Source organism: Psammomys obesus, unplaced genomic scaffold (genome assembly GCF_907164565.1).
Source record: "Psammomys obesus unplaced genomic scaffold, mPsaObe1.curated_primary_1811, whole genome shotgun sequence".
NCBI lineage: Eukaryota > Metazoa > Chordata > Mammalia > Rodentia > Muridae > Psammomys > Psammomys obesus.
In genome coordinates, this window is record NW_026596069.1 from 23,166,114 (window position 1) to 23,190,672 (window position 24,559).

Below are 24,559 nucleotides of genomic sequence, written 5' to 3' on the forward strand. Positions count from 1 at the left end.
GGTTCAGGAGCCACCCTGTCCACCAAGCCCTCCAGCGGGCAGCTGTGGCAGGAAGGGGTCCCATTCTCTAAAGGAACACACACCATGTCTGAGCCAGTAGCTTAGTGCATCCAGGAATGCAGGAGGGCTGTCTTCCAGAGAGAGGGGATCTGGCAGAAGCATAGAGCTGTCTGACCATCCTGTCCCCTCGCTGGGGCTTTTGCTGCCCCTTCTGATGCTGGCCCAGTCTGAAGACCAGCATCATAACCTCATCAGGCACGACTCACTTACTCTGCAGCTAGCTGTCTATACGGCCCACAGAGGAGCAACCCTGATCATCATGGGAGACTGTTGGCATCTCTCTCTCTCACACACACACATACTCCCTCTCCCTCTCAAACACACACACCTTCATATTCATAGGGCGAGAGTGCCATGGTCTGCTAGGTATCGTGATTAAGTCACATAATTACTAGCACGTCTGCGTCTTCAAACATTTGCCATCCAAAAGCTTCTGAGAGCCTCGGGCATCACACCACTTCAAACCCCTTAGTGCTGACTCCAGGGACAGGGCTCCACTCTTCCTTCTGCCCCTTTTAAGTCCTCACCATTCTTCCTGAAGTTTGTTTCAAAAGAAACGAAGCTCTTTCCAGCTGCTTGTGCCAAAAGCAAGGTCTCTCTTGCCTTCACCTTCAAAGCTTATTTCCAAGGGGAAGTGACTTTGCTGAGAGGGTGAAACAGTCTAAGCTTTCCCCAGAAGAGAAGAGGTGACTGGGGGTTGCAGGAAGTGAACCTAAGGACCCTGGGCTGGGCTTAGGTGGGGTGCCGTCATCACAGAGGCAGCTGTCTTAGAAACCGGTGGGAGATGACAGATGGTACACGGTGTGACCGGGTTTCCAGGCAACTGCGGCCCAGTAGAGAGACTGTACCATGGGTACCTAAAGTAATTCTGCTGGGTATATACCCCTAGTACAGGACACCGGATGATCCGGGCAGGGGATTCCACACACCCACGAGGACTGCTGAGTTCTCCTCCAGGCTCTCCCACAGCTTAAATCCCTCCAGATTTATTATGGGGAGACAGACACAGCATTTACCATCACAACCACATCTCCGTGTTCTGGTGACACTGAGGCAGGCACACTGGTGTGCAGCCATCAGTACCACTGAGCTCCCATGACTCCAAACCCTCTGTACCCACCGAATGCTGGTTCCCCTCTCCTCCTCTGGCCCCTGCCCGCCACCCTTACACGTCCCGTACCCTCATCTAACCGTGCTAGGCAACTCAGAGAAGTGGACTAGTAACATCTGCCCCGTTGGCTCCCCTTCTTCTAAGGGCCGAAGGATACTCTGTTGCATGCATGGCATCACCATGCCTATCACCGTCACTGCTCTGTGAATACCTGGATTGTGTCCACCTTCTGGAGCCAACAGCGCTGTGGGAAACACAGGGGGACGATATTCATACCCCCTCCACCCACGTCTTCGGGACAAATGGCCCCAGTCCCATGCACTGCCTCGGGGTTTGATTTGTCCCAAGGTAACCTCAAGGAGCCTCTAGAGTGAAAGGAACAGAGACAGCCTCAGGACGTCTATCGCCTTCCTTCCCAGTGGCTGGTGTCACCCTGGGGACCATCAGCCTACCTTCTCCATCATGTTTAACGGCGGCTGTAAGAGTAGAAATTGACCAAGAGCCCATATCACTATACAGCGGGATCTCTTCCATTCCTTCCTTGGGTCATGCCCCCAAACAAATGTCCCCTTCCCTTCAAGAAGGCTAGACCACACGTGGACATCTCTAAGGGACTAAATGCAAGCCCTGGTCAGAAGGGCCCCTGCTGCCTTCCCCCTGCCCTCCCTGCAGGTAGAGCCCTCACCGCCCCTCTGGCAGACCTCATCTGCAGCCCCACACTGGTAGGGTAGATAGTCCCGTCTGGCTCTCCTAGCAACTCAGGCCTCCAAGGTACATAACAATTGCACACACAATGACCTTACAGACAAAATACTCTACACACACACACTTCCAGACACCAAATAATTAGCACCAAATTACCACTCACAGATTATCATCAATAGAATCTAACCAACATGATTCCTCCGAAGACCATACCTTTGTTAGCTCTTTGAAGTGTATTTTGAAACCACTCATAGAACTACAGAGCAAAGCACATAGTAAATAAGATAGTCCCTGAATTTCAAACAGCTTTTGAAAAGCAGCGGCCCACAGCTGGATTCTCCAGAGCCTGAGGACTACTGGGGGTGATGAGGACAGTGAAGGGCCCGATTCTTCAGCCCATCTCAGTGAAGTCTCCACAAGTAGCCTGGGGAGGTTTCATTTTTACTTAATTAAAAAAGGCAGAATCGAAATTATCATTAAGCAAGCATGAAAATATTAAAGCATGCTCCCAGGAGATTAAAGGAAATAATTTCTGCTGATAATGATCTTGAGTTCTATCAAGTGAGTCTGGCACGGGCCCAAGGGTGACAGGGTTTCTATCGCCAGCTTCCTGCCTCCTGGAGAAGCCATTCCGAGCTGGTTCCTCCTAAGTCCGCTTTGTGATAAAATGGGAAGCAGCAGCCACCTCTCCATTGCCCGGGACACTCAGGAGAGATGTCACATGCAGGGTGCGGGGACACTCACTGTGGACAAGAAGTTGCTGTGCACAGCATTTATTTGCTCTTACGACCTCAGCCAGCTCCCAGCCGCAGGTAGGATGGGACACAGGATGGTTCATGAATAAAACTCACTCCAAAAACACACCGCCTGGTCTCTTTGATTTTCAAAACAATTCACTATACAAGCACATGATATAGTCAGTCGAGTCACACCCGACCCATCCATGTGTGCACGTGTCCTAAAATCTACGCATTACCTGGTCACCTCTGCAGCCGCCTGGTTGGCGTGCATGGACCTGAGGCAGAGCAGGCCCAACCCTAACCCACCAAGTGAAGCTTATTACCGACACCATCTGTGGGCGCTGTGAGGTGGAAAGGCCTTCAGAGACTTCAGGAGAAAGTTCTGGAAGTGATCCCACTTCTGTCCAGGAGCGTGATGATCACTAACCATGCTGGCCACAGGGCCCTGAGACAGCAGGCCGGATGCTTAAACCTCGACCCCAGACCAGGATAATGGCCACTCGGTCCCGGAATTCTAATTTTTCAAATGGCATTTACTTATTGTGAGTCTGTGCGTGCGTGCACAGGCCACGTGCACGTGCCAAGGTCAGAGGACAGCTTCCAGAAACGAGTTTTCTTAGCGTCTGTGGGTTCAGGGGATTGAACTCATGTCACTGTAACTCTCTGACTGCGGTCAGAAAATGCCACAGGGGTTGGGGCTGTAGCTCAGCTGAGAAACCACTAACCTAGCAAGCATTGCCCAGGGTCCAACACCAGAACCACCGAAAACTAGGTGTGGTTGCGCATGCACACAATCTCAGCACTAAAGCGCTGGAGGCATGAGGATTCAGCTTAAGGTCATCCTTAGCTACATACTGAGTTTGAGGCCAGCCTGGGCTACATGAGACCCACAGTCCACAGAGCATAAACAGCCTTGTCCCTTTTCCCTGAGGCAGTTTCCCTCCTTCCCGAATGTGCTCTTGACTGCCCCATGGCCTTGGCACTCCTTCCTCCATTCCTCACCTGCCGGCAGGAAGGAAGGCTAAGGTCTCCCTGACTCCTCCCATCTGAAGCAATGCCTCCTCTTATTGTTTCCTTGTGCACTCAGTGTAGCTTATATTTATAATTGTTTATCTTTTGTCCCCTGTCCAGGACAGCAAGCTCCCTGAGGGTAAGAACCAAGGATGTTTTGTCCAATGCCTTCCACCCAGCCTTCGGCACACACGCATACAGACATCCCAGAAGAAACGAATGAAGAAAATCGTCAGCTCTGCGGAAGAACTTGGGAGTTAGCTGTCTAATGTCTGTACCATCTTTGTTCCTGATCTGCTACGGTGTGAGCAAGCAGCCACTGCCACGGCCGGAGCCATGCCTCTGCCATGGTGGTGATCCCCGACACTGTGCCAAAATAAATCCGTTTCCCCTCAATGCCTTCTGTCAGGTGTTCCGTCACTGTGAGGGCAGAGTGAGCAACACAGAGCCTGGTCCTCACCGTGAGGCTGCTCTGTTGGCGAAAGTCCCTTCTGAATGAACCACGGCCTGTGGTAGCAATGGTGCTTACCTGTTGCCCCAGCTACTTGGGGGGCCAAGGGAAAACAAATCCCTTTGTGCTCAGAAGTTTGGGCAGCTGGGCATCATGCAAGACCTCATTAAAGGCAAACACTTTGCAAATTTAAGAAAGAACGGTGGGCGACGGAATTAGAGACAGTCTGGCAATGGGCAGAGAAAGACCTTGTTGGTGTTGTTCTTCGTCAGTCAGGGGCAGGGCCAACGGCAATCCCTTTTTCATCCTCGCTTCAAGCCTGGCCTGGTAGCCAAAGCTGCGTTATGCCTAAGACTTATCAAATCAAATCAAATCAAATCAAATCAAATTCAGGCAGTGCAGCATGAGAGGAAGACGACAGAGAGAGACTTTCGGACAGCCATGCCACCCACAGACCTACCCGCATACTGCACATGCAGACCAACCTACCGCCACACAGCAGGGATGAGGCTGTCACCCAGGAGCCCGCCAGCCCCGTGGCCAGCCTGCAGCAGGAGCCACCACTGTGTGAGTGTGTGGTGGACAGATGGGAGAGAAAGAAGTGGAGCAGCTTGAATACTATGAGGAGAGATGGAACTGGGGACTTGAGGGGGAGAGGAGCCGCCGGCTGTGAGTGGCTAGCCCTGCCACCTGGGGCCATGGTGAGGTCCCAGCCCAAGCTGCCACTGAGGGCCATGTCTGGGTCCATGGCTACACAGCGGCAGGAGTTGGTGTTGATGTCCACAGTTCATAATACGGCTAGAGAACGTGGAACGTCCCTGGTTATGGCAGCCACCGGGGACCATGTATATATCCAGGGGCTGTGCACAACTGGTCCCGCTTCTCACTGGCTTTGGCACTTGGAAGAGCTGACCCCATCTCTCACCTGGTAGCGGGACTCAGGAGATCAGGCCCTGCGTCTCAACAAGGCAGCACAGCGAAGCTCGCTGTGGTGGCAGGGGTGTGGGTAAACTGGCCCCAATGGCCCGAGTGTGTGAAACCTGAGCCAGCCACTCATCTGTCACGGGGTGGCACAGGCACAGAGGTGATGCCCCGACCCTGGACACCTCCAGCAGTAGTGGAAAGCTGCTCACAAGGTCATGAGCTCAGGAGAGCTAGCCCTGCCCCTCACCAGCTGCAACACTCAGGATATCAGGCCCTGATGGCAAATGCACATATGAGCCAGTCCCGGGGGTAGAACGGGAGAGCTGGCCTGGACCCTGGTAGGGAGGAGGGCCCCTGTGCCTTGACTGGGCAGCACAGCGAAGCTGGCTCTGGTGGTGTGGGTACGAGTGAGCCGGCCCTGCCACCTGCCAAATGGTTGCATTGAGTGGCTTAGCCAGAGCAGTCCTGGAAAACTCTCCCTGGTGGTGGTGCGGAGAGAGAGAGCCAGTGTATTGACCAGCTCGGCTACCACCCAAGCCCCGATCCATGGCACTGAGTTGGCCCACCCCAACATCTATATCGTCTGCAAACAGTTGGGAGTCGTGAAAGGTTATGAAAGGTGATGCAAAGCTGCAGAATCTCTATGACCCAGGGCAACAATGACCCAGGGCAATATAGGGAGTCCCTGTGAGGGTCCAATATTGATGGTGTCACAGAAGCCAGAGATCTCAGACCAGACAAGTGACTCACTGGAATGAACATTTGCAAGTGAAGATGCGTGGCCAGGGGGATATCCTGTGGGACACACTGTGACACACCACAGCTTCCACAGTGAGATGTTTTCTATGCTTTGTTTTTGTTTTGTTTTGTGTGTGTGTGTGTGTGTGTGTGTGTGTGTGTGTGTGTGTGTGTCTTCGTGTGTGTGGTGTGGGGGGGATGTTTTCTAATGTGGAGGAGGTTACAAGAGCACGGGCAGATATGAGGGGATAGAGAGATGAGTAGACTGGGATACAGGATGTAAAATTCACAAATAATAAAAAGTTTTTTTAAGGGAATTGTATGTACAACTTTAGCTGTCCTGCCTTGTCCGCTTGTCCTAAAATCCCTGACATTTGGGGCTGGAGAGATGGCTTAGCAGTTAAGAGCAATGTCTGCTCATCCAAAGGACCCGGGTTCAAGTGCCTGTACCCACATGGCAGCTCACAACTATCTGTAATGCCAGTTCCAAGGGATCTGTCACCTCCACACACTAATGCACATAAAATTAAATAAATTATTTTTTTAAAAAATCCCTGACCTTTGTGTGGGTGCTGTGTTCCCGGATCAGTAACAGAAGTAGGATGGCCAACAGGGCCGGGCATAACCTCCCAACATAGCCCCACCTGCCAAGGACTCAAACACAGGAGCCTGTACGGAACATTTCACATTCAACATTCAAGTCGTGCCTTCAGGGCACACCTGTGCATGCTCGTGACACCCGGCGTTGCTGATTTCAGTGCTGTGTTCGGCGGCCCTCCAAGCAGAGCCCCAGGAAGGCCCAGCAAGCCATACGAGTGCTGTGACGTCACAGCCGTCCACAGCACGCCCATGGCCTTCTACACATGCTCTGCCCAGCCCTGAACATAACACAGACGGTCCTGCATCTTTGGATGGGGGGTGTGTGTGCGTGAGTGCGTGTGTGTGTCGTCGAGTGCGCGTGCGTTAAATGTTATACGTGTGCTTGTGTCACTCATAGAGTGTGTGGTCACATGTGAAGGTCTCTCAGAAGACAACTTCAGATGTTGGTTCCCGCCTTCCCCCTCATTTGAGGCAGGCTCTCTTTGTTGTTGATGGGTGCAAATGGCAGACCAGCTGGCCAGAAAGCTTCCAAGGATTCTCCTGTCTCTGCCTTCCATACTCACTGTCTGAGTACGAGGGCTGCAGACACACACCACTACCCCAGCTTTTCACATGGGTTCTTGGGATTTGAACTCAGGTCCTCAGGCTTGTGCAGCAAGCGTTTTGCTCTTTAGGCCATTTCTCCAGCCTCCTCTCTGCCATGTCTAACGTCAAGCTTCCAGGAAGCCATGATCTACCAAAACCCCTATTTGAAAATCAGCGTATCACCCGAACCTTACTTGGGCTAATTTTCTCTTAGATAAGAAAATCTCAGAGTAGCAACAGACGAGAGCTACCTCAGTCTCCAAGGGAGAGGAAAGAATCCAGGGCCTGGGAGGGCGGCATAACTAGGTAACCCGGTAACGAATGCGTCTTTAAAAGGGAGCAAAAGAACCAAACCTGAGCTTCCTTTAAATTTTTATCTTTAGATGAAATAAAAAGGATTCTTTTGAGAGAAATACAAAGCACCTCTGCACCAGCCAACAAACTTTAATCTTGCTAGGAGCAATAACGTTCTGTGTGGGTGCCTGTGTTAATTATTTATTTTTAAACTTAAACAGATGTCTTTTACAAGTTCACACAGTTGGGATCATCTGACTGGATTCTATTTAGCAGAATATCTTGCACCATCGCCCCAGGCAAAACTCAACAGACAGGAAGAAAGAATCTCTTGTTCCCTGCTAGAAAGTATATATACTGCAGAAAAAAAATAAAATAAAATGAAACCATACAGAGCAGGTCTACTTAAACAGGGCACGGAATGCATGCGTATGGGAGCCGCGCCCTGTCCTCTCGGGAAAAGAGGGGTTTTCCACAAACAGTACTCCTGTGAGTGTGCATTAATTACCCAAGCAGGTCAGGTCAAGTCATTTAGTCAGGTAACGGGACAATCGTCAACACAGGAAAAGCTTCCTCTGGTCCCTTGGTCTGGAAGGTAAGGACGGCCTCACTGGGATTTCCTAGGCTGCTCCACTGGCATAAGAGAGCTTGCCGAGTGTTACCCAAGGCGCTCGTTTTGTGCCACTGAACTGTGGACAGGGATGGGGGTGGGGGGAGAACTGTGTAAGCACAGTCCCAGAGAAAAGGAATGGTCAGCAGTTTCCTAAATAGTATAATTACACAGGTGTGGAAATTACCACAGCCTTCCGCATTGTTGCACAAAGGCATTACACCCAGAAGGTGGGTCTGTCCAGGTCCAGGACAGACGTCAGTCTATAGGCCCTCCACGAAACACGGCTCCCTCCTTCCCATGTTCGTGGGGTGTGAAAACCACTGTAGTGCTGCTGGGTAGCAGAGGGGAGGGAGGGAAAACTGGCAGGTTGGTTAGATATGCGTAAGTAGCTGTGATGAGGGGGTGTCGGGAGTAGCACGGAAGTGAATGGTGCTCATTTCTGTGACCTCTTGTATTCTCATCTCCTATTGCTTACACTTTCACGGGTCCAGATGGGAGCCCAGCAGGTGCCTGCTGATATCTGCTCATCTGATTAGCTGCCCATTCATGAAAACAAACAAACAAACAAACAAACAAGCAAAAAAACCCAACCAAACAAGAACAACAAAAACTATAAACCTTGAAACAGACTTCCCAGGCTCAGAAGCAACCCATACGGGCCAAAGGGACTGAAAGTTTTTTAAATTCTCCTTGGCTTGGAGCCATGGGATCACAGCAGTGCCGTGCCGTTCCTGCCATTCTTTCAGGGCTGCGGGTATGAGCCAGGCTCAGTCTCTTGGGTACTCAGCATGCCCACTGCAGTCCTAGGCTAAAACTCGGGGGGCTGTGGGCGCCAGGCACAGTTCTGAGCACCAAGTCTGGATTCATTCACTTGAGTCTCACATTTAACCATATTTCCGAATAGGGAAACCAAGAATCAGAAAGGCTGGTTCTCTTCCTTCCTTCCTTCCTTCCTTCCTTCCTTCCTTCCTTCCTTCCTTCCTTCCTTCCTTCCTTCCTTCCTTCCTGTATGTGTGTGTGTGTATAGAGGCTACACACAAAATGTTATTTTGGGTAGCTTCCTTAATCACTTCCCATGTTTTTTTTTTTCTTTTTTTTTTTTTTAAGCAGGGTCTCTCACTGGGACCTCTTAGGCTAGGCTATCTGGGTGCTAGGCTCTGGAACTGGCTGTCTTCCCCGCCCCAGCATGGGGATTACAGGAGTGCTCGGCAATGCTGGCTTTTCACACAGGTGCTGTAGATTTACTCAGTTCCTCGTGCTTTCACCACATGAATGAGCCATCTCCCCTCCCTTGCTCTGCTTTATTTATAAACTGCCCCAAGTCCCAGAGGGAAGGTCAACAGTGCAGGATTCAAGCTGCAGAAATGGTATCAAGATACAGCGCCAGCATTTACCTCCTCCAAGTAAGGTGTTCTTTCTAGTTTGGACCTCTCTTGCCAGCACAGCACACAGGGTGAAAGGTCTTGTTTTTTTTGTTTTTCCTGTGATCCTCAACCATGTGAGCACTCTTACTCCTGGCACCCTCATCCACAAAGAGAAGAGGACCAAGCCCTCACACCTCTAGGGGCTGGTGAGGGGTGACTGAGAGTGGATGAGGCTGGCCATTTAGAGGAAAGAAATCACTTTCTCTAGCCCCAGTTCCCCTGAACTCGGTAATAAGCACAAAGCGCACAGACTCCTCATGGTTCTCCCATTCTAGGAGTTAGGTGTGCAGCAAGCAGCGTGCCCTCGTCTGGTCCCTGGTAGCAGGCAAATGCAGGTATCAGGTCACACATCCCATGATGGGGATATCACAAAACGCAAACCCACATCGTGTTCACGACAGGAACGCACCCACTGCACCTGAACGACTGACATGAACCAGGAAGCACTGCTTTCTTAGCTGTTGACCCCAACAAGCACTGGTCCTTTCCTGGCACTTTTTGTCATAATATTACTGCTTAGGATGGTCCAAACCATAAAGCTAATGTGTAGTTTAGTGTTCCCAAGCACAAGGAAGCTGTGATAGGCCTTTGGGACATGTGTCGCAGGGCTGTGATTTGTGGGCTCAACCACACGGGAGGGAACAGCACACATTAAATAAGGCATTTCTTAACACAGAAAACAAGGCTAGGTACTGACTAGATGATGAAAATAGGACCAGGGGCTCTGAGGAACCAGGGCCTGGCTCAGCATTCCCTAATTCAGTGTTTCCAAGAAGTTTGTTAAAAAAGAAAAAAAAAAAAAAGACAACATTTATTCTAGAAACTCACCTGCGTGGTATATAGGCATCTGTGAAGGGAAAGGTACAGGTACTGATGGGCAGGGACCTGGCCCCCAAGAAGACTTCTATGCACAGTTAGTACCCTCTGCCCTCTGGGTCTCTTGTCCACAGAAGTGCAGAGCTGAGAGGTCTCACCCTGTCTCGTTCTGTGCGTGTGGAGTCCCCACGTGAGAGCGCACAGCCCAGCCATGGTGGGCTACACCTTGGTCCAGATATGATGGCTAATTTTCACTATCACAGCTCCGGCTGTGCCTATCAGGGTATTTTCAGAGCGGCTTAGCTAAGGAGGGAAGGCCCACCCTGACTGGGGTGACGCTATTTCACGGGATCCCAGACTGAAGGTAAAGAGGACGGTGAGGCCAAGGGCTCTTCTCAGGCTTCTTCCTGCCGGTAGACACAAGGTGACCGGCTGCCTCAGGCTTCCGCACTGTCTCCCCACCTGGCCAGAAGCTTGACACAAGCTACTGTCATTTTGGAAGAAGGGCCCTCAATTCAGAAAGTCCTCCCCCCAGATTGGCCTGTGGGCAAACCTGTGGTGAGCTGCATGTTTAATGGTTGATACGGGAGAGTCCATTTCACTGTGGGAGGTGCCGGCCCTGGGCTGGTGGCCCTGAGTGCTAGAAGAAAGCAGAGTGTACAAGCCGGTAAGTAGCAGCCCTTGTCCAAGGTCCCTGCTCCTGTTCCTGCCTCCAGAGTGCTGCCCTGGCTTCCCTCAGGGATGAACTTAAGAGCTGTAAGGTGAAGTAGAGCCTTTCCTCCCCAAGTTAATTTTAGTCAGTGTTTTAACACCGCAGTGGAAACCCTAGCTGAGTGTAACAAATGCACTGGCTGAGTGGTCAGCACGCATCCCCCAACCACAGCCTCACACGCGTTTCACCTTTTCAGGCTGCGCCTCAGGCCTTCCCCAATGCCCAGGCCTAAGGAGGCCTCACGCCATCCAACCTTATCTTACAAAGCATTTACATCCAGCAAGAAAAACTGTCTGCAGCATAAGAAAACACTGCTGGGCTAAACACCCAGGACTCAAATGAAAACCACTGTTTTCAACCGTAGGGAAAATCCACTCAACCATGACATGACCCTGAGATCCTGCCACACGTAGGCACACGTAGCCACACGAGGCCCGGAAGCCCCAGACAGAACACTGTGTTTTTCCTGTGACCCGAAGTTGAAGAAAAAAGGAAATGGAGTGACCAGGGCTGGACATGGCTACACCAGGCTGAAGTAATTCCCAGTGGGAGTGGGAGGTGCCATGGCTAATGAAATGTCACCTCAATCACTTCTGCCAGTGTTATAAAAAGAAACTGGAGACTTCCTCCCTGGGGCGTCATCTGCTAATCACCATTCACAAAAGTGCAGTTTTAGACGTCTGTAGTACGTATTCTTTTCCTTTTGAAAACCACAAAAAACTTCCAAAAAATATCAAACAGCATTCCAAATGGCAATGCTATTTGCTGTCCAACTTAGAGTTCGGCTCGGGAGTGTGTCTGAAAAGGCAGGCAGCTGGTACCAATTTGTGACAATATAAAAATCAATGCTGAACGCTCATGTAAATATTTCCTCCTGTGCCAGATTCCACAGCCCATACACATCTTATTCGTTTCCGTGTATTTCAGTCTTGACTCTTCTTTTCCCGGCTCCAGAGAGCTAACGTTAAACAGTTTGAATGCTGCACCTTTTGACTGAGCCATGCAAAGCTCCGTTCTTTCTCTGTGATACCGCCTACAGGATGCCTGGAATTGTCATTCCTTGTGCTTCCAATCCTCCTGGTCTCTGTAAAACACTTGTGTCTGAGGCAGAGGTGAACTCGTGAAATGTGGCCTTCTCACGCTGTGGGTGTGCACGGTGGCATTCCACAGCACAGGCACTGAGCCCCAATCACATTTAGGTTAGATGTCACCCACAGCAAACATCAACAGGGCAGGGGGAAGCGCACGGCCTTTGGGGTCAGGTGGAGTCCCAGCCTGCTGGTTCTAAGGACTTGGAGAAGCGCCTAGCACGCTCAGTTCCCTCCCTGATATGATGGCACTGGCCCATAGGGTCTGCAGAACTACGGGAGGGTAACTGGTGTCTAATAACCACGTCTCAGTGAGAATTACATTCCATGTGCCTCACAGAGAGCATGATCATTGGATTTGGGCTTCAAACTCACTGCTCATTCAATGGGAGCCTCCCCTAGCCCCACTCACCACTCCAAGCAGGGCTGGTACACAAGACTTCCTTCCACTGACCTGCGCTAGAAAGCAGGCTTTCATAAAGTGTCTCATGATTAGAGCACCAAGCGCTGGCCACAGGGTCTCTGAAGCCTTATCGGGCCGCAGCGAGATGCACCTCGGGAGGCAAGAGGCATTCCGGCTCAGCAGGACTCAGCAGCCGGCGTTGGTTCAAACTTCAGGAATCTGACCCCAAGGGCTTTATTGTGGGCATATTTAAGCATGGCTTGATTTGGTGAAAACTCTTCTGGTGACACCTAACTTGGCCCCATATGTACGATGAAGCACACACAGATCTCTTTAAGGACCAAGTAAGCTAAATCCAGATCAGTGGTAAGTCTGTAGAGTTCATAAAGATGGGTTTTGGAAACTGACTAAGAAAGACACATTTGATGATAAAGGAGGATTGAGTCCAGTGCTGGAAAAGTCTTTAGCCACACAGATAGGACAAAGGGCACCAGGCTAGTAACCAGGTCTACTCCCAGCCTTCTGGTGGGCAACAGGTATTTCATCCATTCCCTAGAAGACACAGCTGTGTGCTAACATTCCACGTTCTCCTTGTTCTTATCTGTGACACAGGAGACCACAGAAAGACCTCCCCACCGGTCTTTCAGAAGGGCACTGTTAGGGACCATGTCAGAGATCTACTGCTCCAAGGCCTGCCAAAGATTTGAACAAAAACTTAGAGATCCATAACGGAATTTAGATTCCACAACACCGCCTCCATCTAACCCCATGGACCTAGTCACCTACAGGACTCCTTTCCCCTAATTTTGGTTTGGAGACTGACTTTGCTGTAATTTAGATCTGGGATGTCCCTCAAGGGCCATGTGTTTAAGGGTCTGTGCCCTGCTTACCGAAAGGCCTTCCGTCATTTGGGACCCAAAGGTCCCAAATTTGAGTCAAAGGTCATTGGGTCATCTGCAGGACACTTAGAAGTCCAGTCTCTCTGCTCTCTTGTTTCTTGGCCATGAGCTACACGGTTTTATGCCATCACATACTCTCACTACGACAGGCTGCATGCCAGAGGCCCAGGAGTAACTGGGCCAACAGGTCATGGCCTGGGCATAGGGAGGGGATCCAGGTACACCCCACAAGAGCAAACATAAGGTGCCATCAAAGCAGGGGATGGCTGTGGACTCTTCCTGGAGAGACTGTTGATTCCAAGGAACAAAGACACGATCCCACCAAGCCTAGCTGGGAACTTACTTGAGTAGCTTACTGGAGGTGGAGGCGACTCTCCTAGGTGTGCTAAAACATCCATCACACCTATTCCTGCTCAAAAGACTCCCTGTCCCCTCTGGAAAGAGAGTCTCTCCCCCTCAGGAAGCCTCCAGTGGGCATCAATGCCAGGCACCGGCCCTGCTGGTGGCTCCCCCCTCAGATGGCCCTTGACTTCCGATAGAGCCCAGCTACCTGGGCACAGCAATTCTGCTTCTCTTCAGGAACAAGAACTGGGCCTCCTTCACCTAACAACTCAGCAGTCCCTGCCTGGCTCAGACGCCTGCAGAGCTCATACTGAAACTGCTGCCATCACAGCACCAAATGGGTTATCCCTGGGAGCTCAAACCAAATTCTAAGTGTTTGGCTGGGGAAGGGCGAAGGGGGGGAGGCTATGGGAAGGAACCTCCAACAGCAATGAGCTAAGGCACTGAACAGCAATGGACAACTGTATGTGTCATCGCCACACTGTCCTGTCTGTCCACCAAGGAGCCCTCCTGCTGGAGAGGGTAAGCCACTTAGAGCCTGGACGGCAGGCCACAGCACCTGGCTGGAGGGCAGGAACCCTACTTCTACAAAGGGAGTGAGGAGAGCATCTCCCCGCAGCTTGCCTTGAGGGTGCCCGGTGGGAGCCAGGCATCTTCCTGCATGGCATCTCCTGACTGCCTTTTCCAATAACAGGAAGATGGGCTTGGTGCCTCCCCTCCTCACTCCCCTGTGCCGAGTTAGCAATGGCAAACAGGATGCATTTGGTCTGGCTGTATTTGGGACGGGGGCTGGGCAGGATCAGCACCCACAGGAGGGTATGGTGACTTAGCCACCCCAGTGCCATACCCTCAGATGCCCACCACCTTCCCAGGCCTGGCCTGGTGCTCCCCAGGTGGAAAACATGGGCTGGCTGGCAGGGTGCAGCCAACTCTGAATGCAAGCAGAGGCTTCAGCTCCCCAGCCCAGTGACCCCTGGGATGGTTTACTAACAGGGTCAACTGAATGGAAACACACTGGTGTGTCCAGGGATCTGCCCTGAATGTAGGCAGCTCCATCCCAGGGACTAGGGTCCCATACTGACTAAAAAGGGGAAAGGAAGGCAGCTGAGTGCCAGCATGCAGAAGCATGTGACCCTGCCGCCATGCTGGCCCTGCCATGAGGGGCCACACCCCTTTTGAACCATTATCTGAAAGAATCCATCTTCAAGACCTTGTCCGGTATTCAGTCACAGCAACAGGAAAATGAATACATTCTACACAGCAGAAACCGTTATCCCCGATCTACAGATGAGCACACTGAGGCTTAGGGAATGTGGGTGGTGGTGAGTGTTTGCTGAGTGGCAGAGTCGTGGGGACTCCATGTTGGTCCTACCCCTTCTCAGTCCATTCACCCACTGGAAGAACAAAGGCCGTGAGAAAGATTAAGGCACAGCTGCCGGTGCCCATGGCAGGGCCTGCCCTTCTCAGGTTTTTGGGAAATTTTCCACCATTCCTTCCAAACCAGGGTCCTGCTGGCCTGCCCAGGAGGATATCACGTGCCAAACAGCATGCCTGACATGCAGGCTGCAGTCCCAAAAATTGGCAGAGCTTTACTCTGCCCTTTAACACACTGACCATGACGGACACCGGCGGATCCAGCCCTAAGCTCTCTGTTCTCAAGGGGTTAACAAATACAAGTGGGGACCAGAGACAGTTAGCAGGGTACCTTCTGCAGTACTGAACGGGGCCTTTGTTTTTGCTAAGTGATGTGATTCTAGGGGTAAGGTTTCTGGGTGTCTTAAAACTCCCAGAGCCAGAGAACACAGAAGTTGGCACCACAGCCTGACCACCCTTGGCCACTTTCTAACCTGTCGTCCCCCGCCACCTCTCTGAATGCCCTGAAGAGCCGTGAGCTCCAAACCAATCACATTCACAAGCCCCACCGGACAGAGCAAATGCCGCAGTCACGGCACACTTCAGTCACCTCCATGCCTTCACAGTCTTCTCAAGCAAACTGCACTCAATTCAGCTTTCCGCATGGGATCAGCATCTAGCACACCCCACGCAGAGAGCTTCCTACGCTTTTCCAATCTATTCTTCATAGCCCAGCCTACCTTGGGCTACAGAGCAGACAGTTTGGCTTACTAACAATTGGGTCAATGAGGAAAGTATTTTAAAATAAAAACTAATATTCTAAATATATAGATCTTTCGCCCTTGAAAACACTCTATTACACTTGTGTTGGTTTTAATTTTTTTCAAGTCTATCATGACTTAAGTATATAAATGGGACCCCTTAGATCAAGAGTGAGACCGAGTCCCTGCGTACCTTCCCATAACACTGTAACACCCCAACTGCTAACCAAGGCTCTATCTACAGTCTAGAGTCTGCAAGTGTTCATCTCTGTGGTTAAACACAGCAATAAGCCCCAGGCCACACCAATGACAACCTCGTTCAGGATGAGCTGGTGCGCAATCATCCAAACTCCTCACACAAACAAGAGAAAGGCTGGGAACCCCTGATCAATGAAATGTTCCCAGAAGTCTCAGGAAAAAAAAATCAAGCAAAACCCAAACCACAGCACTGTAGTTGGTAAATGAAAAAATTACCAAGGAGCTTACAATTCCCACACAGCAACCGAGGGGCTGCAGAAAGGATTGCAACTTCAGTATCTGAAAAGAATTTGTGGGTTAAAAAAAAAATACTTGAAATGTGTAAGTTAGGTGTATGCATAGTTGTGGGCCAAGAGAGGATGCGAGATCCTTGGGTCTGAAGCTACAAGCAGTTATGACCGTCCAATGTGGGTGCTGGGGGCCAGCTCGGGTCTTCAGCAAAGGCAGTGCATGCGCTTCACCACTGAGCCAGCTCTCTGGCCCTGAAAGGTTCGTTTTAAATTTTACCACAAACCAAACTCATGCAACGAATTTGGCCTTTGTTTCCTTTTGTGGTGCTGAGGACTCAAACTCAGGGCTTCCTGTAGGCTGGGCAGATACACTGCCAAATGACCTACATCCACAGCCCTTGTGTTTAGAAGTGGAAAACAGTAATCCTGGGGGGGGGGGTCATGCACATCATCTTCTGTGGCAGATCCCTTGTTCCCCTTAATCGAGGCAGAGCCTTGCCACATAGCCCAAGCTGGTCTTGAACCCACGCTGGTCCTCCTGCCTCCATCTGAATCTGGGGCTGCAGGCATGAGCCACTGTGCTCAGCTGCCCAGCAGGTTCCTCAGAAACTGATTTTCCATATGCTTCCTGTGGCCATTGGCACAGCCCCCAAGGGGAAAAATGGAGCACAACCATGTCCTCATGGGGCAACGCCCAGGGCACAGCGCTCTCAGGAAGCCAGGAGGAGATCCGGCGGTCTGGAGTCCTAGGGTGGGAACAGCCCCAGCCTGGAGGAGCTCAGTTTGCTACGCAAAGCTCACCATCAGACTACCCAGCTCAGAGTCACCATCAGCTCCACCAATACTTCCCCTACAAACACAGCTCACTGTCACAGCTAACGGCTTTTAGGCAGATCTCCTTAACTCAGCCAGCCTCCGTCTCCTCATCTCATCACGCAGGGATATGGAACAGATGAAGCTCAAACACACAGCAAGGGAAGGGAGTGAGGTCTCTGCCCCTGTTTCTCAGCTGCTGCAGGAGGAGGAGAGCAGGTGCAATGATTCAAGCCACATAAGCAGCCTTGACTTTCTCTAGAGCATGGACTATGGTGGGGGTGAGCCCGGGAGGCTGCAGCACAGAGGGGGAGGTGGGAAGTGTGCTGCCACCAAATGAGCTGGGGCAGGAGTGGCTGCTGGGAAAAAAAAGCCTGGGAAGCTGAGGGGAGCAGTAATGTGGGACACTGGCCTTGAAGAAGAGGATGTGCACCAGGATCTAGCTTCTCTACTGGGCTGAGGACGTACCTCCCCCAATGGGACATCTGGGTAGAGCCAGACCCTGGGTTTGACCCCCACCCAGCACTGTCCAAACCGAAACCAAACCTCCCCCCGCTGTCAGGTGGTCAGCGAACTGGGTTTGGTTTTCACCTTGTGGTCACTCTGCAGAAAAGGAAATCCATTTTGGTGAGATGTGGCCCCAAAATGATCCAACCAAGGCTGCCTGACAGCACACAGCCAGGTCAGGGGAAGGGGGGGCAGGGAGAAAGCACATGTGTAAAAGACAGGCAATGTGGGGACTCTTCCCAGAGAGAGGCCTGCTACACAGCTGTAATGGCGGCCTCAGGAGAGCCAACCCCATGTGTCGGGGGAGGGGGAGAAGCAACCAGGAGCCACCAGAGGCTACTTTATAAAAATTATAAAGAATTTAAGTCTGGTAGGATCAGATGTGGGTTTCAGGAAAGTCACCCTATACAGGGAGAAGAAAGGGGTCCTCTTGGAGAATGCCATGTCATCTAGGACGGCGCCAAAGGTAGGCAGCAACAGGCCTGGAACACCTGCACACCTTCTGGGCACTGACCCATCAGGTCACAGGTGGCATGATTTTCTGGGGCAAGCCAGGGAATATCATCGGAGGAGGAGAGCTAAAGACAACCCAGGCATGAGTGGGTGTGGCTGTTTCCAACAAACAGATGTGCAAAAGGTCAGTGGGCCACACCTTGCTGACCCATGACTGGGGTCCAACGTGACACTTTGAAGATACACGGTGTTCAAACAAAGGACAAAAGCCTCAGAAAGGCGTCAGTGTGATCAGGCTAGGAAGACAGAAGGGTGGCAAGCAGAGTTGGCCCCACCTACCAGATTGAGACAACAGGGCAGGGGCAGGATCAGGGGAGTGAGGGTCAGTAAAGGGGTCTCAGTAAGGTACCCAATGAGATTTCACAACTGTGGTCCCAGAAAGGCCTGCTTTCTTGGCCCACAGAGGTCCTCCTAAAATGATAGGAATCTAAAGAAACCAGTGTGGGTGGTGACCTTTGAGGTCGACAGGTCAGTTTCTGAGGGCTGAATTCAATCAAAGAAATGGTGACAGTCTTGCAGGCACCAGCAGATTCCGAAGGCCTTAAAACCAAATCGCGCAGATGGACTTCAGGTGAGTCACTCAACCTCTCTACACCTTAAAACAGGACTGATACACTGTCTCAGGATTGTCGCAAACAGGACTCACTGAAGCCTCATAATTGCTGCTTGTGTTACATAATAATACTGTGTCCAGGGTTCTGTCCCAGGGCTCCCATGGAAGGGTGAAAGCACCCCTGCCCCGTGGGAGCTCATGCCAAGAGCTCACCTGCCATTTGTCACTGCTGGGTCACATGGTTACTTGTGTCACACTGCAAGGGACCCAATTCTGTGTCTGTGATCACAGTGGAGCCTTGTCATTGAAATTCACCATGGTCAGCTTCTGTTGAATGGATTCACAGGAGTTACTAGAGTTTGTTCCACACACCTGGCAGATAAACAAAGCAGCCAAGGTCGCCCTCGGACAGCTGTGTGACCTTGGACTTCTGCTCTGCTCTGGCCTAGGGCTGCAATTCCACGTCTACAAAAGCGCTTTATAAATGGGTCCCTGGGCAGGCAAGGTTACTACAGCCACTTCCTGGATGAGGGAGAGGTGTTGGCTGGGAATGGCCACCTCAGGCAAACCGGGCTTCCTGCCTGGACGGTCTCCTGCCTTCTGAAGTCCAACGTGACCCTCCAGTTTCTCAGGTGGCACGGCTGAAGGCGGCACCTTCTTAGAATCACAGCATTTAAGAGACAGGAGTTGGGAGGGGCAGAAACTCAGGGCCATCCTTGGTTTTGAAGCAAGTTTGAAGCTGGTATGGGCTACTTGAGCCCTCTCTCAAAAAGCAGATAAAAGTCTACCGACACTTGCTGAGCCACTCACTCATTCATTCACTCACTCACTGCCTGTTTTCCAAGCAGGTCCGTGGATAAATTCACCACCTCTTTACATCCAATTCTACAATTAAATTAGCCTATGTCTCCCAGCCAGACACACCCTGGCCCCTCACGGCAGGCCTCAGGACTTACTGAGAATACCAGCCCTGGACATGGCAGGCTCATTTATCCTAAGCCTTTAATACCATGAAGAAACTGAAGCTGAGAGCCCAGAATTCTCCAGCTGGTCCTGGAGCAGGTCAGCAGCTCATACTGTTCCTCTTATTCTGCTAGTAAGTGTGAGCTCACACCAGGGTGCCTCTGCCATCAGCCAAGACTATTTGCTAATGTCCCTTGGCCCACTGTAATGAAACTCATGTTGCTGAAAAATGGCAGGACTGCTGAGGAACTCAGTCACAAAGTAAGGTGGCAAAGCTGGGGAAGAATGACCGGCGCCTCTCCAGGGCACTGGCTCAGAACTCCTGGATGGGTTGCATTTTTTCTCTCCAATAAAATCTCAGAGATTACGGTTTATAGCAGCATGAAGCAAGTTTCCACCCTGATGTGGGAGCAGCACAGAGGGAGGTGGCACAAGCCCCTAAATGACCAGGAGAAGAAATCCGCCAGGAGCCTGAGCCACGCCCTGAAGGGCTGTGTGATTTTCTGGGCAAGCGACTCAATCCAGCCGGGAGTCAGACCTGCACGGTACCTGTGCCGCAGCCACTCCCTCAGTTATCCCGAGGCTGCTTAAGTTGCCTTGGATCATAGAGGAACTCAATGCTTTTGTTAGTGGAAATATGTAGCCCAGGCTGGCCTTGATCCTCCTGGGACTCCAGACAACGGCTGCCATGCCTGACTGGGCCACCTGCTTTTTAAGAATAGATCCCCAAGGGATGTTAACTACAGCCTGACAGCCCTGACCCCTAGCTCACATCTAGCATTCAGTCAATTTTAGCATTCAGGAAGTCAACTACAGCCAAGGCATTTGCAAGGGCCCAAGACACCAGCCAAAGAGCTCAGGAGGAAAGTGACTCAGAAGGGTTGATTCACCCTGCCCAGGGTCACACTGCCACAGTGGTAGCCCCAGCCTTCCAGCCCCCAGCATTCCAGTCATGGGTCCTTCATCGTACGGTCTCTCTCGGTCTCTCTCCACCATAGACGCACTCTGCATGGGGCCCTGCACTAACTCAGGTGTTCTAGAAGGGAAAGACCTGTGCTATTTTTAAACAGTTCTCGGTCACCGTGCAGCCCTCTGGCTGGCAATCACACCTGAGCTCTACTCTGCACTGCTGAGTGGCTGTCTGCCAGTCAGAAGATCCTGGAAGCAGAACGAGGGTTTCTGCCAGCTGTGGCCTGAGATGATGTTTTTAAAGTAAAAGAAGCCGTAAAAGGCATCTCCAAAATCTGCTCCCTTTCGCCTACTAACACCCTGCCCAGCAGAGGGGAAACAGGCAGGGTGTGACATTCACTGCCAGCTGGTGGCTCCCATCTCAGAAACCCCACACCTGCATGGAGCCCTGGCCACAAAGCCAGGCAGGATCCCGGGAGCCCTAGAAACAAAGCTGGAGGATCAAACAGAGAAGAAAAATGTCAGGGGACCAACAGAAAGGGGCTATGGAGTCACATAGAATCACTGGCCTGCTGTGTTCCAGACAAACTGTTACAGCCAGCGGCTCAAAAATTACCGAGGTGAGGAAGTGACAAGGCTGATGGACGGAAGGGAAGAGCTATATTTGGATGGCAAAGACCCAGGTTCCTCTCCAGTCCCACACTGGGTCAGGGTACCCCTCAGTCATGGGGCTACTCTAGCCAGTCCTGCAATCACTCTGCGCCCCGCAGGCTCCCTCTCTGTGAAAGAATCCACACGCAAAGCAGCTGTGAGGGGCAAACGCTTTGATGCCTTCCATGGACAGAGACGGCAACCACCGCTTGGTGCACGGTTACTGAGCACGCACCATAAGGCCTGACCACAGAAATGCTCCTCCTTGCTGTCGTTCAAACAGTGGACAGCAGAGCAAGTCATCCTAATCAGTTTTAGGAGTCCGGGTTATAGGTGAGTGATGGCAGGCTTCCCTGGCACATGTAAAGACCTGATTGGGCTCCACTCCCAGTGTCTCAGGAGTCCAGAGGGAAGACACCAGAAAGACTTTTAAGAGTCCATCACTGCCCCCTGAGGGGGGGGGGCACAGAGGAGGACAGTGCAGCCAGTCCTGATGAGACCTGATAGGCTAGGGTCAGATGGAAGGGGAGGAGGACCTCCCCTATCAGTGGACTGGGGGAGGGGCATGGGAGGAGAGGAGGGAGGAGAGGAGGGAGGGAGGGTGGGACTGGGAGGGGGCTACAGCGGGGATACAAACTGAAACTGAATAAATTGTAATAAATTTAAAAAAAAAAAAAGAAAGAAAGAAAGAAAAGAGAGTCCAGGTCTGGAAGTTGTGGTTTTTGTACCTCCATGACAAACTCAATATAAGAAACCTCAGATTCACCAGTGGATTTGAGAGCTGCCATGGCAGGGCTTGTGAGAACTGGGACACGACCGCACATGGGTTGGCACAGAAACAGGCGATTGCTCTTTGAAGCTGTCCAGGGCCCACAACCAGATGCAACACGGCTCCATAGAGTTTCTCACAGAGCTGGGAAAGAGTCCATAGGAAATCCAGTTTGATCGGCAGCTCACAGCCCAGGGACATTTTTGTGCAGCAGCACATGGAGAGCTCGCCACTGGCCACAGGGCTTCAGAAAGCCAGCAAGTCAGGCAAGCAAGGGAGAGCGGAAGGCTGGCCACCTGGGCTCGAGGGGTGTATGAACAGGCGAAAGCACTTTTCGGGAACCATAAAAGTAGCACACTTCGGACAAAGGTCTTCTTGGCTACACAGACCTTTTCCCAGTCACTTTACCCTTCCTTCTGCCCCTTCATTAAGAACTACCAAGTGTAGGGGGGGGTTGGCACATGCCAACCAGCGCTCAGAGGGCAGAGGCAAGAGGATCTGAATTTGAGGCCAGCTTGGTCTACAGAATAAGTTCCAGGACAACCAGGGCTACACAGAGAAACCCCATCAGGAAGAAGAAAAACAAAGACAAACAAACAAAACTGTTGAAAACCTATTCACAAATAGTTTGGTCAATATGAGTGTCAGGCAAAGATACATCCTGAGGTGTGTTTGGACAGAAGGGATCAATAAACCATGTAAAGGTTCCCAAGGCCAGGAACAGCAAGTAAGCTCCGGGATGTCCTTTGACACAGAAACTCTAGCTTCTCCACAACTTCGGAATGAGTTTCCTGGAAGAAGAGTGGAGGGCAATCCCATTTCAGCTGCGGTCAGTTCCTCTGCCCTGCAGGCAGCTCACAGCACCAGACAGTCCACACCCTCTGTGGGGCTCCAGCTCACACTCTGGAGTCATTAAGAGCCAGGGTGTGGGGTTAGGTGGCAACACCGTTCTGGCGGCCTAGGGCTGCCCATCGATCAGGGAAACGCCAGAGCAGGGCTGTGGCTTGCACCCATTATCTCTCCTCCCTCGGGGCTGTCAGGAGACTGCCTCCCCAGACTCCACACCCTGCCTAGCTCAGGCCCGGGAGCTCCTGAACTGTAGTACTCCCATAGCAGCACCGGCCTGACTTCCCGCTGGGAAGCCAGCAAAGTTCTGGGCGAGCCCAGCTGGTTCTTCTCTCAGCTCATTAGTTGAGGAAGTTAAGTTTTCCAAGCCGCCACCTTCTTTTTCATGCCAAATGAGCCCTCACGGGAGCTTCACAGGAAAGCGTCGGGAACAGAGAGCCCCGTCTCCCTGTTTACCTAGATTCCCACGGAATGAACGCTGACCAGGGCCTATCCCTTTGGAGGAAACAGGGTCTTTGGTTCCCTAAACTAACGCTATAATCTCTTAGGAGGCTTTATCTGCTAAAGAGGAAGGACTCACCACAGCCTGCAGAGCCACACCTACAACCTCGGGCTTTTCCCTCAACCTGTCGTGTCACTGTCCACACAGAGTGGAGGGCACTGCCCTAGCATATGGCACTGAACTCCAGCGATTTCTCCAATAAGCAGGTCTCGCTGTTTCGGTAAGATGTCACCCACCCCGCTGATAACTCGCACAAGCATTCAATAAGCTTCTAACTCACGCCAGTATTTTTTTTTTTTTTCTCGGAATGGAAAAGTCTCAGGCCACATTTCCTCTGCCCCCCACATCCTATGCCTGGACCAAGGAAATGCCAGAAAAACTTTCCATTTCTTAGAAAAACAAAAGGAGAACACCATTTCCCGGGCTCCACAGACTTTCCAGAGGGATTCCCACGTGTCGGTTACTAGTTGGGGCTCCGGAGCGCCGCCCGGCCCAGCCCGGCCCCACCCACTGCACCGGGCAGCCGCTCGCCCGGAGCTGGGGACGCGCCTCCGGGTCTGGATCGGTGGTCAGGAAGCCGGCGGTCTCCTCGCACCCCTTTTTAATCGCTCCTTCCAACTCCAACTCCCCGGCCAAAGCAGGAGCGCGGTGCGCCCGCTCTGCCGGTGCCGGGCTCGTGTCCACGTGTGACCACAGACTCCCTGGGCCCCTTCCCCTTCTACATGCCCTAGCGGTTCGGGATTCCCGCCAGGAGCCCGGGATCTAGCCAGGCGCAGGGGGTTGGGGGCGCCCCAACCCCACCCCCGGTGCGGTTCCTGTCCTCGCAACGGCGCAAGGCTGGGCGCGCATGGCGTCCGGGACACTCACCGGGACCTCTGCAGCTGCTCGAAGGCGCTGGCGCTGCCACCCTGGCCTGGCTGCTCCAGGGCGCAGTAGTTCTGCGAGTTCTGCCGGGAGAAGGCGATGGGCAGGATTCCCTGAGTGAAAGAGTTGAGGCGGCCCCGGCTGCCGCTCGCACCCCCGGGGGTCCCGGAGCCCAGGAAGCTGGCCGGGGGCACCTGCACGTTGCTGAAGGCATCGTCCTCCTCCAGCTCCCGGCCGGCCACCCCCGGCCCGTCGGGCAGCTGCAGCTGAGCACCGGGGCCGGCCGGGGCCGAGCGAGGCGGCTGCGCTGGCTCCCCCGACGCCCGGGGGACCAGGGACGGCGGCAGAGGGCAAGGGCTGGACCCGGAGCCGACAGCCCACGGCGCGGCCGCCGTGCCCGGCGCCGAGAAGGCGTTGCAGCCGGCGGCCAGCAGGCTGAGCCGAGCCCTCGCGCCCGGCTTGGTCGCGCCTCCCTCCTCGCCGCCGCCCCACTCGTCGTTCTGCAGCGGCGGCCGTCCGTCCAGAGAAATGTTGGTGAGGAACGACAGGGC

The 24,559-nt window shown here is 52.4% G+C and overlaps 1 protein-coding gene across 1 annotated transcript in view; it reads right to left on the bottom strand.

Annotated features, from left to right (window-relative positions):
* Cables1 (Cdk5 and Abl enzyme substrate 1) overlaps window positions 1–24,559 on the bottom strand; it is a 177,772-nt gene that overhangs the window by 71,807 nt on the left and 81,406 nt on the right. Inside the window, exon 4 of the mRNA XM_055625726.1 lies at window positions 24,012–24,554. Within this exon, the coding sequence (XP_055481701.1) occupies window positions 24,012–24,554 (543 nt within the window). The remainder of the gene's footprint in view (window positions 1–24,011; window positions 24,555–24,559) is intronic.